Below are 15,351 nucleotides of genomic sequence, written 5' to 3' on the forward strand. Positions count from 1 at the left end.
GGGGGGTTGACCATATAGGACAGTGTGGCCACTGGGACCCATGCAAGATCATGGTGGTCTTGGCAGACCCTCTAAAAGTGACCACCAGCCATACCAGTACTTAAGTCAAGCCTGTTTCTTGACGAGACGGAAGGAAAGAGTGGCAGCCTATGTGAGTCAGTAGGAAGAACAAACATCTCCTGGGGTGTTGAAGACTGGGAATGTTGAGCCCCCAAGCCCGAGGAAGGAGCTTCAGATCTACCTGCGTCATGGGATCTGGTTTGCTCTCCAGCACAGAAACCAGTAAGGAAGGTCATGTGGCCTCTGTAGACGCAGTCCGACTAAAGCAGGGGACTGAGGCAAGTAGTTCAGAAAATTCAGGTCTCACCCCATTCTTCAGCATGGCGGCCTCTACTGTACTAACATTCATGAGCTCAGGTCAACACAGATATTAAACACTGTCAGCCCCACCCCAACCATAGTAGCTATGGCCTCTAGTTTGGGGGCCTTGGTGCCAAGTGAAGCCAGGATTGTGTGACTCTAACATTCTCAGATGTTATGACTCTCACAATGCTAGGTGACATCATGAGAGCAGATTGGGATCCTTCCATGTCTGGAGGGTGACGACCATAGCGATTTTATAGGGAAGCCCCTGTTCATTTTACCAGTATATTCTTAAAGTACCTCCTGGTTCTCAACCCTCCTACCACTAACCCAGCCCACATCCCAAAATGAACAGACAGCGAGGAGCCCTCTGATGTTTGCTCTTTTAGGAGTCTGTCTTTGCTCTGAATTCCCTTGATATAAAACACTGACAACTAAGTTGCTTAAGTTCAGGGCATTCTCAATCCCTCTTACCTTCCGGATGTCCTTAATTCAAGTTTAATGGTGTGCTTGACCTTTTCAAGTTACCTTTGTTTTATATACTAGAGCCAAGAAAGCAGTATCTATTACAGGGAACAAAATATTAATTCATAAGTCGAGTCTTTATCCGGGCACCAGATAAAGTGGAAACGACTGGTTGTGCCCTCATAGATGCTACAGCGATACATGTTCCTAGAGATAAACTGTAGAATTATGTTCCTGCACACTATAGAGGTGATCAACAAGTAGACTCAGAATGAGCAGATGATTATAAAATCTTTTAACCAGGAGAATAGAGATCCATCTCCTTGTGCAATCACCAAGCTACTCAGAAACCAAGACACACATTATTGTTCAAGCTAATTGTGACAATTAGTCCTCTCCATGGCTAATAGCAGGTATCTTGTGCTAGATATTACTGTTTTTTGTCAATATTTCAATAAGAGAGACCTTATGAAGGCAGACCTGCGACCTGTGTCACTTCTGGGTGGGAGCAGGTAAGGGTCATTGCATTTCTGAAATGCCCTCTTTTCTGCTGTCATGGTGATAACAGAAGCTTTGGTGGATACAGAGTTATTGTATAATCCAGCATTCTGGAAAGCTGAGCAAATGCATGACAAACAACTGCCTTTGGCGATCACGTGGATGGGTCTACCTGGAACCTTGAGTGAGATTTGGGGCTTATCTCTGCAGCATATTTAGCCCATCCTTACTAGATACATTTTGAATATTAACCTGTTTGAATTCCATTTACTTAAGCAATACAGTCTCTCTCAGGCTGCTTGGCTCAAACAACTTTGAGCTACAGGGGGACTGATGAGGGCCCTACCTGAGCAAAATGGCACTTTCCATATTTATTTAGTAAGTAGATAGAGTGAATACATGAAAGAGTTGAGTGAATTAAATCCTTAATTTCTACTTCTAAGTCTGTTTGTAGGGCTGAATAAAGTGTTTTCAAGATGTTTCCAGGTCCTTAGATCTGAGGAAATAGCACTGTGACCTCACTGCTAGCCTTTCTGCACTTTTATTAATTTCCTGAATACTTCATTTCAGGTGTAAGTAGCTGGGGCCAGGCCAGGGCTGAAAAGTCAGATGACAACTTCAGGTCAAGCAAATACATTATGTGACCAGAGAGCTGGATCAGGGCAGGAAAGGAAAGGTACCCTTGGTTCTGGGTTTTGAGCAAGCCTGGGATGCCTGGCCCTGGCTACAGAGGACTTGACAGGATAGGAAGAGGATGAGAGGGATGTGAAATCCCCAGAAACTCAATCCCCCAAATGAGTGAGGCTGTGAAGACCTCATCAGAAGATTTTATGAAAAACAGCCTAGAACAGTCAGAAAAATTACTTTAAAAAGCATAATGAGAATGGACTTGGCCATCTCGTGTTAAAGAGTTTTATACAACTAACATAATTATAATAGTGTATTACAGGAATAGACAGTACAATGTAAAAGCCACCAAAAACAGGCCCAAGTATGTATATATACAATATACATCACACATGCATGGTAAAAATGGATTACCAAGATTATAGGAAAATAATGAATTGTTCAATTAATAATGCTCAGTTAAATGGTTAGGCGTTTAGAGGAAAAATAACACCAGATTCTTTTCGTTACACATAAAATGCAAAATCAGAAGAAAATATAAGTAACGATTTATGTAGCTTTGGAGGAGAAAAGAGCTACCAAAGAATAATATCAGAGAAGAAAACCGAAAACAGTAATATTGATACATTTGACTACACAGACACACACAAATATGTAAAACTTCTCTGCCAAAAAGTAAAACAGCATACGATTAAAATTAAAATACTGATTTATTTGCAAAGTACATAACAGATAAATCAATAAGAAAATGATGAATGTCTAAGGAAAAATGGGATAAGAATGAGAAGAGAAAATTTATAAGGAAACTGATGGCCAGAAAATTTATAAGAAATAGTATTGAAAGATGAAAAATGTACAGTCTTAATAGTAATTAAAGAAACTCAAGTTAAACAGCAATAAATATCCCAAAATCTATGGGCTAGAATTAAAACCATTCTCAAAGCAAAATATACTTTACTTTCATTATTTAAAATTAAAAAATAAAATAAAAGCATGAGCATCGAGTGTGGTGCTAAGCCATCTCCGATGCAGCCATCCATCCTGCATCTCAGACCCAGTGAGTGGTTCCACCTCTGGACTCTGCAGATCCCTTTTACATAGTGAATCCAAACTGCACACCCCCTTTTCTGATTCCTGCCCTTGGGGTGCTCGGGAATCAGACCTCATTAGTGTCAGGGGAGATGATCGCCCAGGAACTGGGAAAGTGTCAGCTCAGGTGGGCAAGCTTTGCTCTCCAGAGGATGTTCTCGCTGGGGAAAAGGGTCACGTGTGCAGCTCTCCATATGGGATCTGATAAGACTTCCATGATTGCCGAGGCCATGGGTCCTTATATGAACAGGAAGCTGCACTTGTCGAAGAACCAGGCAGGGTTGGACAATAAGATTGTTTCCGCACATCGTCTCAAATCCCTTGGTTATACCTGCAGAGTTAAATGGCTCCCAGGGTCTCATCCAGTCTGGGTAGGAGGTAGTCGATTAGCTTTGTCTGCAAGTGATGTGGGGGCAAAAGGGGCAACATGTGAGCTAGTGTTTGCCGTTCTGGGCTTACGAGGGCACTGCCGTGTGGGACCTGCGGGAACCCAACCCGGAGGCCCCCTGAGCTTCCTCAGTGAACCGCGTGAAGGTACCTTCTGGGACCTCTGCAAGAATCCTGGCGCTTCCATCAGCTGAGCTTACAGGAAGCCCAAGGGCAGAGTTATAATAGATCGACAGCTGGTGGGACAACAATGTCATCTCCATTTGAGACTGGAAGGGGTCCTCTATCCTTCTGTGGCCTGGGCCCTCTCCTGGTGCCTTCATGGGTTCCAAGGCAGTCTCTCGAGCAGGCCCTCAGCCTGAACTTTTGAGACAATGTAGGGTCACCACAAAGATCACAAGTAAACAGTAAACTGATTCAGAGAAAAGTCCAGAATCTGTCCCTGCTGAGGGACAGAGTGTCGGGGGACGCAGGGGGCTGGGGCTTGATTCTGATTGGACTTCAGAGAGAGACCCCAAAAGTGCACAGAGGGGAGCCCAAGGAGATGCCCACACACCGGCTTCCACAGGCCCAGTCCTGTCCTTGTAGGGATTCTGAAATTGTCCTGGACACAGAGATCTGAGGAGGGGCAGACAAAGTGTGTGTGGGGCGGTGGCACGTGGGTCTTGCCCTGAAGAGCTCAGAGTGAGGGTTTGGAAATGAGACAGACACACAGATAAGGAGCAGAGAATTCTGCTAGTACCAGGGCTTGCTGGACAGTGAGGGCTGTCTGATCACCCGGTGGGAGCGTGAGTCTGGATCTGGCTTGACAGGGTAGGGACATTTAGGAAAGGCATTCCAAGTGAGTGTACAACCAGAGCAGAAGGGGAGAGGAGGAAAGCAGGAACAGCTGAAGCTGCAGACAAGGGGCTCATGGGACACCACCGCCCCCCTGGCGGTCACTGTGAGTCTGAGTTTGCCTTTCCTCAGAGACAGCCAGCAGAGGGCAGCATGAGGCCACGGCTCCGGCCGCACAACTAAACCCAATTACCGAAGAAAAGAGGCTGTACCTAGAGCCATGCTCCAAAATAAGTCTAGCTGCTTCTCTCTTGAATCCAGCTTGGAGCTGAATGGAGTCAGGTCACACATTTTGGAGGGGACTGTCATTCATTCATTCATTCATTCATCCATTCATTCATTCATTCACCAGTTATTCAATGTGAAGTGATTCCCAGTCCTTTTCTAGGGACTGCAGAGGTGAATGGCATGGTCCTGTCATCCTAATCACAACGACAGCGAGAGCGAATGCCTGCATGGCACTTACTGCAGGCCGGCGCTGTCCCAAGTGCCTTACTTGTATCAGTCCTTTGAGGTGGGCACTGTGAGTGGCCCAATTTTACCAAGAAGGGGACTAAAGCACAGATAGTGTGTGTGAATTGCTTAGGGCCACACAGCTGCAAAGTGGTGGAGCCAGTCTGGCTCTGGAGTCCTCTTAAGGACTTTGCCACACTGACATAACTTAAACAAGTGAATGGTCAAGATGATTTCCGATGACGATAACTGCTAATAAGACAATAAAACAGGATTTTGTGATGGTGACGAGGGTTGGGGCAACCTTAGATTCAGTGGTCAGTGGACTTTAGAAGGAAGGAAAATGGTGACATATGAGCCAAGACCTGGCACAGGAGGGTATCATATTATCTATCACTCAATCTCTGTTGAGCCCTAGGGGTCTCAGCACACAGCTCAGGGCCACTTGTGGACCCTTTTGTCCATGACCAAGCACCCACATACCAGAGCCCTTGGAACCACCCGAATCCAGTGCTGCTCAGTGAGGGATGTGCAGAGAGAGAGGCCTGGACACAGGCTGGGGAAAGATAGGCGCCGAGCTCCCTAACACAGGGTGCTGGGAATTTCAAGCACTGGGTCTACAGAAAGTCACATAGTCACACCTGTACAGAGACCCTCAAATCCATGTATACACAACTCCCCACTCAGGGGCTCCCCTGTCCAGGGCCTCATCTTCTCTGACACTCCCCAGAGCTGTACCAGGCCCAGACCCCTGGCCTGAAGTCACAGGAGACAGTAAGACCCTGCAAATGCAGAGGGAAGAATTTGGGCTAGCAGTTGCTTTTTACTCGCAGGGGCACTGATCAGCTGAAGGAGATTATTTGGGGTCGGCTACTACAGAGTTAAGCAGGACCGCCTTGACCTCAAGGGCCTACAACGTTGGAGAAGCTGTGGCTTTCTGGCTCCAGGGCCTCCCTGCAGAAGTGAGAAGCAGGCAGAAAGCAGCTATGGTGACTAGTTTTTGGAACAGTGGTTTCCAAAACTGGCCCAACATCCGATCACCTAGGAGGCTCCCAAAGATGACAGATTTCTGATATTTTGATGCACTGGGTCCAGTGTGGAATCAAGATCCTATGATTTTGTCCAACTTTCCAGGCAATTCTGCTGGTCACTACTCTGAAGAGCCACACAAGGTGGCACAAACACTCTGCTTGGCAGGACACGGCAGGCAGGACCTTGGGTTGGCAATGGCTAGCTTAACCCAAGGCATTTATTTAACTAATAAATGGCTACTTGCACCCAGCTTCTATTGAGCGTGACACGTGTGTTGACCTGGACAAACCACTGGTCCATGGCTGGAGACACTGTCTCCTCCGTACACAGGTGGCCACCAGGGTTGGAAGCATGTCTTCCCAGATGGACCCCTGCCCTGAGCTCCTCCTCCTCTCTTCCCAGCACTCCTTCAGCCACCCAGGGTTACTAGGACAACATTACAAAGTCTACTTCCTGACATTTCCAGCCCAGGCCCCAGGATGACATTTGATGACTTCCTGGTTAATGAAAAATCAAAAAATCCCTGATTCCTGGCAGGTTCCAAAGCACAGGTCAGTTACACAATTGTGAGCAAACAACCTTCCAGGTCAGAGGCTCTCTGTTACGCACATATTCGTAGTTCAGGGTCTGACTGTGTCCCCTGGTGCTGGGTGATCTCTGGCAGCCACAGGGAAGGGAGGCAGGCTGGTCCTGGGAGGAAGGAGGATGAGGGATGTGAATACCAGGCCTTCAGCTGGTACCCGAAGCCCCCAGATTCTGGATCGGGCATGGCTAAAAGTGACACTAGCAGAGCTGCAGGACTCCAAAGGAAGATTGTCCTGCAGGAACAAGGCCCTGCAATTCCAGGATCCAGAACCCAGGCTGGAGCCTGGGCTTTGAATGTTGCGAGCTTTGGTACCTGTGTTCACTCTGGCAGAGGAAGCAAATCACATTGGCTGTGTCTATACTCCTACAGGAGACTGTTGACTTACAGACGCAATTTAAATTCAAAATTCCCACCTGGAGAGCAAGGTGCATTTGCCATTCTAACTCAGTCAGACGGGCTTTCTACGGACTTGGAAGACAGGTGACAAGTGTTGAGGCCACAATTACCTTGGACAAAATTGACAAAACTGAAAACAAAAACTGGTAACAAAACCTGAAAGCAGTTCTGAGATCCTGCAGCTTTTGCTCCTGAAATGGGCCCTGCAGGTCTGAATCTGTGTGAGACCATTGAGTCATCCAGCTTTAGAAGGGGGAAGACTTGGCAGACCAATTTACAGATAGGGAGATGGAGGCCCAGGGGGTCCGCCTGTCACTCAGTGTATTAGTCAGGGAGACGCTTCCAAATCCTGAATTTCCCACCCACCAACCTGCCTCTCTGTCAGCCCTCACATGGCACACACAGCCCTGGACCTTGTTCTCCCCTGGGCAGAACCCTGGAGTCAGAGCCTGGGCTCCACAGAGGTCTAAACACCAGCTGCCTTTCCAGCAATGCTCCGAGGTATGACCTTCAGGTTCTCACTCTTCGCAGGAGGCAGCAAAGGAAGATTGCAGCTCAGATATGTCTGCCAGTTTCTGTTCCAAAAGACATCCTGGGAAATGATATGGCTCAAGAGGTCACTCAGAGTCATCCCCATTCCTGAAGTGCCAAGGGGAATGTGCTGCCTGAGGTCCCAAAGGTCTGTCCTGGGAGCCCCTAGCTTCATAAGGTCCCCTGTGCAAGAGATGGCAATCGTCGTGTGTCCATTGATTGAAGGAAACTGCCTGCCCTCAGTTCTTGAGAGAGTGAGAGACTATCCGGAGAGTGACCTTGAATCTATAATTTGCCTTTTGTTTCAGGTCTTGGACAGCCTGGATGAACTGCAGTTTCTCTCTTTCTATCTTCTTATCTCTCAGGAGAATCCTGTATCTTTAGATTAACGCCTCCTTCTCTTAAGCTCACTTACGTAGGCCCCACTGCCTGCTGATCAGAATCAGGAAGTGAATGTAGGAAGGAGGTGGCCTCAATTCTAGATCGAGGGAAGAATGGTGTCAAATGGGTCCAGCTAGAGGAGCTCTGAAAAGATGATCAGGTATGAGATCGGGGAAGAACAAGCAAAGGAGAAGCTGGAGAGGGGAATGGAAGAATCTGAGCTTGTCCTGTAGGTTTTTATTATGTTTTCCTGATGAGGGGCAATCATTACATACTGGGAAACAATCCAGGTGAAGCACATGACTTTGTCTTCTTCAGTTTTACAGCTAAAGATACTGTCCTTTGTGCACCATATAAACAAAGGAGACATACCTCTCAGGGTAGACCATGATCCCTGCCCCTCTTACATAAAATAGAAAGAGTTATATAATGGTTACCTGTTCATTTTCTCATGGTTGACTTGGCTTTGAGAAAATTCAGGCGTAACTTTCATGCTTGGTTACAGTAATTGTTTTGTTTTGAGTCATCTCATGTGTATCTTCTTTTCTTCTGAAGTTTCTGGTCTTTCCTTTTTCTACTTGCCATAACTTAGGGTTTCATATGTGCCTCTAAATTTTAAGCAGTTTCCTGCTCCTTTGGCAAGCAATCTGGATTTGAATTGAAAATAGTGAATTGTCCTGCTCTACATCACAAAAATACTCTTTGCATTGCCCCCAAGGGCAGTGCTTAAATAAGAGCCACGTGGGATTGAAAGGTCAGTGATGTGACAGTCTAGGTGTGCAGGAGACCGAGGACAAAGGTCCTGTCACCCTCACCCTACCAGCCCCAATGCCTTTAGCATGTCCCAGCCCAACTGTCAGCCCTGCCCTGACGGTCCAGCAGAAGGAGCTCACCTGGGAGAGAGCTCTTCCCTATATTCATTTCTCAGTATACAACCTACTCAGCCATTTGGGAATTATTTTGGTGTACCCATTCAGCAAATACTCATCAAGCACTAAGTATGAAGTGCTCGCTCTGGTAGTTCAGATACAAAGAAAAATACAACAAAAAATTGATTTTCACAAAAATACTTCATTAAGTTAAAGTGGCCCTTGGTCCATTCACGAAATATTTTCCAATCTCATTTTGTGAATGGCATAGAGTTGGAGCTGGCATTCACTCTCTTCTCCCAGTTTGCTGCAAGGGCCCTATAGAATCTCAGCTCCACCGACCCTGAGATGGCTAAAAATCATGCCCAGTTGTGGACAAGACTGTGGGCCAACACAGCATCCGAACTCTGTTCAGAGGGAGGTGTGATTTGCTGACTGGATGACGCTGCGTAATTTGCCCCAAAGGGTGTGAAACTCACCTTTGGGGAGCTTTTCCTCTTGCCTCTACCAGTAATGGACCCGTTGACCTATGATGGGATAAGGATGTCACAAAAGGAAGGGGATATGAAACATGGAGGGACTGAGTCCACTGGTGTCCTCCAGAGAGGGAGGTCAGGAGCCTGCCTGACCGTTTGCTTTTCCCAGCGGTGCTGGCATGTGCCACAGAATCAAATCAGTCTGCTAAAAGCGCGCAGGAAGGAAAGGCTGCTGTCGTGCGGGGTGTTAGGCGGGGTCTCTGCTCCCGCTCCCCACACAAGAACGCAGGACATGGTGAGGCCAAAAAGGAACACCCACGGAGCCATAGGTAGGGGAGTCACACCACTATATTCTCACTGGCGGCTGGGTTGGAGACACAGGAACCAGGAGCAACACAATTCTCAACCCTCACTGTGCCGCTTGCAGGCTCAGCCACCATCTTCTTGCTAGCCCCCATTTGCTGCTAGCCTAGGCACGGCAGTTATATTAGTGGCCAATGGCTCACTGGTTACAGCTGACGGCCAACTAGCCACAGCTGATGGCCATTTGATCACAGTCGATGGCCATCTACCTGAGCCAGCACCTTTCTATGTGAGGCTGAGTGCCTGGAAACTGCTTTTTGGGGCTCTGTCCCCACAGCTGCCCTTCGTCTCAAGATCACCTCAGTGACTCTCAGGAGGCCACAGCCACTTGGGCAGGGTGAGGGGATTCCTAGGATTAATCATTGTTACCTGTGCTTGTGTGGACAAAAAAGAGTTCTACAGAAAGTAACTTCACAGGGTGATCTGCTCATAAATTCCTAACTGGGCAGGTCGTGGTGGGTAGTCGTGCTCCAGGCCTATAACTTCTTCTGTAAAAAGTTTATCTTTGCCTTAAGCAAGGCCTGTCCATTGTTTCTGGGCATTTAGTTTATGTATCTTTGAAATGCCTCTTTTCAGACCCCTCAAGAGAAACCACACTAAGAGAGCACATTATCTTGTTCACTATCCTGTAATCCATCCCCTCCCCTTGCTTTCTTCCACCTTTATGTAATCTTCCCTACATTCCCTGAATTCCAAATGCATAAAAGAAGCTGCAACTGTCTTTCTGAGAAGCGCTTTCTCTGTCTGTTGAGACTTTGCTCTCAGGTGTATCCTCAGTTTGGCTTGAATAAATTTTTATAAAAATTCTCTACTGGTTTGGACGTTCTAACATCAACATTAGGTATCGCCAGGTGTTACAGTCAGTTGGTGAAAGGTTTTTCTGGTGAGGCTTATGAACAACTAAACACAATCTCCATGCCATAAACAGGGCTGGGCTAACCACGGGAAGGAATTGAGGGCAGGAGAATTCAGCATCATGTAGTGGCAATGCTTGAACAAAAAGGAATTGGCTCTTTTGGAGGCTGAGACCTGCTGCCAACTCTGACACAGAAATGGCCCCCCACTGGTCCCTCCGGTGGGCTGCAGTGTCCTCTCCTCACTGAAAAAGGAAAGGGCTTGACTTGGCCCTGTCCAGGGTTGACTGTAGCCCATGCTATGCTCTTATGCAAGACAGAGCATGTCCTTTGAGATGAACTGGACCCGAAACCCTCATGCCCCACCATCGGCCTCTTCTCACGTCTTCATCCCACAATCAAACACATCCCCTTCGTTTTTCTCTGATTCCCATGAAGGAATGAGACAACACTGGGCATAGGGACAGCATCATTGACTTCTCTTTAAGAGTAGCAGAGAGCTCAGCGGAGAGTCAAGGAACGGGCTGAGGAGCCTACTTCTTCAGGCTGGGAATTCACAGACGGCCAGGTAGGAGGAAGAGCAGGAGACCTCATTCCAGGGCCCTTCCTTTGGAAGGCTCACACAATCCTCCTTTGAGTCATAGTCATTAGGCTCACTCTTCTTCCAGTTACTGTAGGCCAGTCTCCCTCCTGTCACATACTCAAATGTGCCTTCAGTCACCTCAGCTGTAATGCCCAGGAAAGCATCGTCCTTGGCCACATCTTGGATGGCTTTGTTCTCTTCGGCATTCTTGGGGGTGGCCACGGTGGCCTGGAGCTCAGTACACAGAGCCTTCACTTTGGAAAACGGCATCTTTTCACCATTGGTCACATACAGCTTCTTCCCAGACTTTCTGCCCAAGGAGAAGGTTAGCACTGAAATCACAAATGGTGGGTGAGATTGACTTGGCTTGGATCCCAGCTCAGGGCAGTAGGAAAAACACCCTTGTCTGGGAACTGAGGGCTCTGGAAAACAGCCCCTGCTCAACCACCTGAGGCCCGCTGCTAGTAAGGAAGCACTCGTCTGCTGTCGAGCAAGGCCCTGAGGGAGAGCCTGGCCTTTCCCGGGACATCCCAGTCTCAAAACAATCATCTGTGACCCACTGTCCCAGTGCAGGTGGACATAGGGAAACATGCTTGGGCCCCACTTCAGGCTTGGCACCAGGACAAGAAATAGGTACGGACAACCATCTGAGAACAGTGGATGCTGAGAAAGGAGCAAAGATTCTGGAGCCAGCAGACCGGCATGCAATGCTTCCCCTGCTACTTGCCAGCTGTGTGCCAATGAGTGAATATCTACAATTCCTGGACCTGTGTTCACTCACCTGTAAATAAAATAGGTATAATACCCACACATAGTGTTGGTGAGAGATTGAATGAAACTATATTATGAGAAAGTGCCAATCTAGCACAGGCCTTGCTATACAATAAGTGTTCACAAATGTTTGTTCTCTCCCACCCTCCTGTAAACCTAGAGCGCCCTGAAGAAAAGGGTGAGAGCCAGGTGTACATGGGACAGAAAGAAGGCTTACACTTTTTGGTGTGGTCCAGTTCTGACTTCAAACTCCTTATTTCTCTCTCTAAGTTAGCCAGCTTAGTCTCAGCTACTACAAAGCAATAGGGAGAAAGACGTTTATTGAGAAGAAGACCCCAAACAGGAGACATGGTATTTTGAAAAAAATATAGCTTACTAAAAAGTATACTTATGCCAGAAAAATAAGAAAACAAAAAGAAGCAAAAACAAAAAAACTACAACCTTATTTCTCCCTTCCCAGATATACTTCATAACTCTTGTGAATTATAACTCTGAAACTAATAATAATAACAATATTAATAATAATAATAATGACTTGTAAACTATAGTTCTGGATCCTTTTCTTCACATACTGCTTAAATATTGAAATATTGTAATTATTTATGAGAATGGGCTCGAGTCATTTTTCCCTTCTTGAAAAATTTCCTTCATCATTCTCTTTCACTTCTTATTCTAGACGACCTCTTTAATGTTTCCATTTTTTTTGTTGGGCCAGTGGACAAATATTAATATGAGGTCACCATTTTTCTTTTGTTGTTACTGAATTACTTCATTTCACCCTGAATAAATTGCTATGATGGTCAGCGTTATCCAGAGGTTCTATGAGGCAGACCTTTTTCATGCCACTCTTGTGACAATACACAATACCCGACACCCGAGAGGACCCATTCCATTTCCTGCCTGCAGCCTGGGACCTCACATTGGACTGTTCCAGTTGAAGAGGGGCCCATCTCCTGCAGAGGCCTGTGGAGGGGGTGCCCCGGCAGGGTTGGGAAGTCTGCACTCAGGTACCCGTGGGAGTCCCCTCAGGCCCCAGGTAAGACTGAGAGGAACAAGAGTGCTAGGGCAGGAGGCGGAGGTGAGCGTCTGGCAGTGGGGCAGCAGGAGAAGGGTCGCCTTTCACCTGGCCCTAGAGTGCTCAGGGCCCTCGGTCCCCTCAGCCCACACCATGCTGGGGGGAGGGCCTTACCTGAACTGTCTCCGCGATCTCCTTTTTGGCCCTTTGGTCCATGCAACCCACGAGGACATGCATTTCCTGGAGGCCCCAATTTCCCTGGAGGGCCCTGCATACCTCTGAGCCCTTGTCCTGTTGAAAGACGGAAGAAATGTGACCCAGTGTCTATCGATCGTTCTCTTTCTCCAAAAGCTCAATACGCGATTCACATTGACCCCAGAAACCACCAGTGAACTACGGGTGACCCAGAGAAGAAAGATCTTCCTGCATCCCAAGGGACAGCCTGTCCCAAGGGCCAGCTCCCACTCTGTGGACAACCACACATCATCAATTCCTGTGTGGAAATGTGGGATCCTGAAGAACCACAGAAGCATCTTTGTTTTTCAGAGAATGACATATACGCATACAAAAATTAGTTTGAGATTCACCACCCATCATAACGAAAGGTGAGCCTGCTCATGGCTCTGTGCTAGATTTCTTATAGGGAACAGTCTCCTCTTGGGGGTAAAAAGATCCAAGAAGGCAGACCAGCCTGTCCTGTACCTGGTTCTCCCTTTTCTCCCTTGGGTCCATCTCTCCCATCTCTGCCTGGGGTGCCATTGGTGACAGGGATGCCACAGGTAATCACAGAACAGGTCTTCTGGGCATCGTCACAGGTTTTCATTTCTGAGCAGGACACTGTCACCACACACAGAAGGACAGGAAGCAGTGAAAACCGGACATGGTTCTTACCTTAAAGTGAAGAAAGTCAAGGAAAATAATTCCATCTCATCTTGTTTAGTCAACATTTCTACCACCTCTAGTGTGTTGTACCCTGTGCTCAGGACAGTGCACACAGGGGGGAATTCACAGGAGGACTGTAATAGGGGCCCGTTCTCCTGGGGCCTCCAGTGCCCCTGTGGGGACAAGGCTTAGGGGGCTAGGCAGACCCTATGCATGACAGCCCACAGGGTCTGGAAATGACAAACTAGGCCTTTTCCTGGTGGCCTGGAACAAAGACAAGCTCATTGCCAATGTGAGCTTTCATCCTCCCTTTCTCACCTCCATTTCTTGAAGGCCAAGTGAGCCTCAGTTTCCCCTTTCTTTCCCTTCCTCTGGGCCCTAGAGCTAGACTCAAGCTCTAGGAGGTGACCTCATGTCCCCAAAGGCCCATTTGTTGGTGGGACCTAGTTTATGACATCCATTCACTCGTTTGACATAAAAATCCCTGTTTCATACTCTGGGGCTCCAACCACCATCAGAGCCACAGCTGTTTCCCTGAGAGCCTGTCAGCCATTTTGTATAAAGTCTCTACTTTGTGACAGGCACTTACGACCCAGAGTGCCCTGAGGCAGGGCTCTGACCCTCAAATGGGACCTCTTTGGTCATCGATCCTGGCCACGTGACACTTAAATTTGCCTCCTACCCTTAGTTTGCGATTTTCCACTGAGAGGCCATTTCTGCCAGCCAGAACCCAAGCTCCTAAAAATCTGTTCCATCTGGGCCTGGCAGGATTTCAGCTCATGCTTCTTCTCTGACAGGATTCTCTGCACACTGCCTAGAGGCTTCCCCAGCTCTGTGCCCCCAACCAGCTGTCAGATTCCTCTCCAGCCTTTGCTCAAGCTGGTCCCTCTTCCAGGAAGCCCTGGCAGCCCAGCCCCCATGGGCCTCTTCCTGTGCTTTTCTCTGGCCACTAATCCCAATGTCATTGGCCCTTGTTGCGTAACTACTCATCTGCCCTTGCCTACCCTGGCCTCTCAGCTCCCTTAATCACTCCCATTCTCCAGGACTCAGTGGGAAGTAGTAAGTTGGAGGGGAACTTTCCGGATCACTATCTTCTCCACTTTTCCTCTTTCTATGTCCTCCTCCTTCTCCTTCTTCCTTTCCCCTTCTCTGATTATGCTTGAGTCCAAGGTCAAACTTGAACTTGTTGCTGGCATACACACCCCACTGCTATACTTCTCTGCGGCTAAAACGACCACCCTTCAGTTTTCAGATGGTCAAGCGGGTCAAGGAAGGATGCAAATGTCACAGGTCAAAGAGATACGGAGGTCCTAAGTGGGCCTGACAAGCCCACCAAAGCCCTTGCGTGGACCTCACCAGGATCAAGCCAAGTAACCAGAGTTTTGGCCCAGTAACCCATTTCTGTCCTCCAGAAATGGCTTACTAGGGCCTCCTCAGAGCACAGAAGCTGTAGCAGGGAAGCTGTCCTCCAGCCCAGGCCTCTGGCAGATTCCTCAGCAATGTGGGACCAGGGGCAGTGCTGGACTGGCCTTTAACCCCAGGTTAATGAACAACCCACCATCTTTGGAACTGCTGTCTGCGAGGCAGTTCTCCCTGGCTGCTGGTGGGCTCTCCAGCATAGCACTGGGCAGCTCTCAACTTTAATGCTCTGGACTCCTCCTTCTACTGCCTCCGTCTGTGCATCCATCTCTAGCGACAGGCCCTTGATCCTCCAGAATCACAGATTCTCAGGTCTCTGCAGATATTTATTTCTAGAAGAGAAATGTATAGACATTCTACCAGAAAACACAGGTCACACACACTCCCACATAGATCTATGCATAGGACCCACTTCTGTATCCATAGTTCTGACTAGTTCACCCCTCTATTATCGTGTAGTTGATTCAACGCAAC

At 47.8% G+C, this 15,351-nt stretch overlaps 1 protein-coding gene across 1 annotated transcript; it reads right to left on the reverse strand.

Annotated features, from left to right (window-relative positions):
• Window positions 1–10,736: 10,736 nt before the first annotated feature.
• LOC117035873 (mannose-binding protein A-like) lies at window positions 10,737–15,145 on the reverse strand. The gene is given in 7 exon segments (XM_033129978.1): window positions 10,737–11,122; window positions 11,779–11,853; window positions 12,751–12,867; window positions 13,279–13,452; window positions 14,869–15,013; window positions 15,015–15,077; window positions 15,080–15,145. Coding segments are annotated over 7 exon segments (1,014 nt in total). The 3' UTR covers window positions 10,737–10,748.
• Window positions 15,146–15,351: the final 206 nt, after the last annotated feature.

This window comes from Rhinolophus ferrumequinum, chromosome 16 (assembly GCF_004115265.2).
Source record: "Rhinolophus ferrumequinum isolate MPI-CBG mRhiFer1 chromosome 16, mRhiFer1_v1.p, whole genome shotgun sequence".
NCBI classification, from domain to species: Eukaryota; Metazoa; Chordata; class Mammalia; order Chiroptera; family Rhinolophidae; genus Rhinolophus; species Rhinolophus ferrumequinum.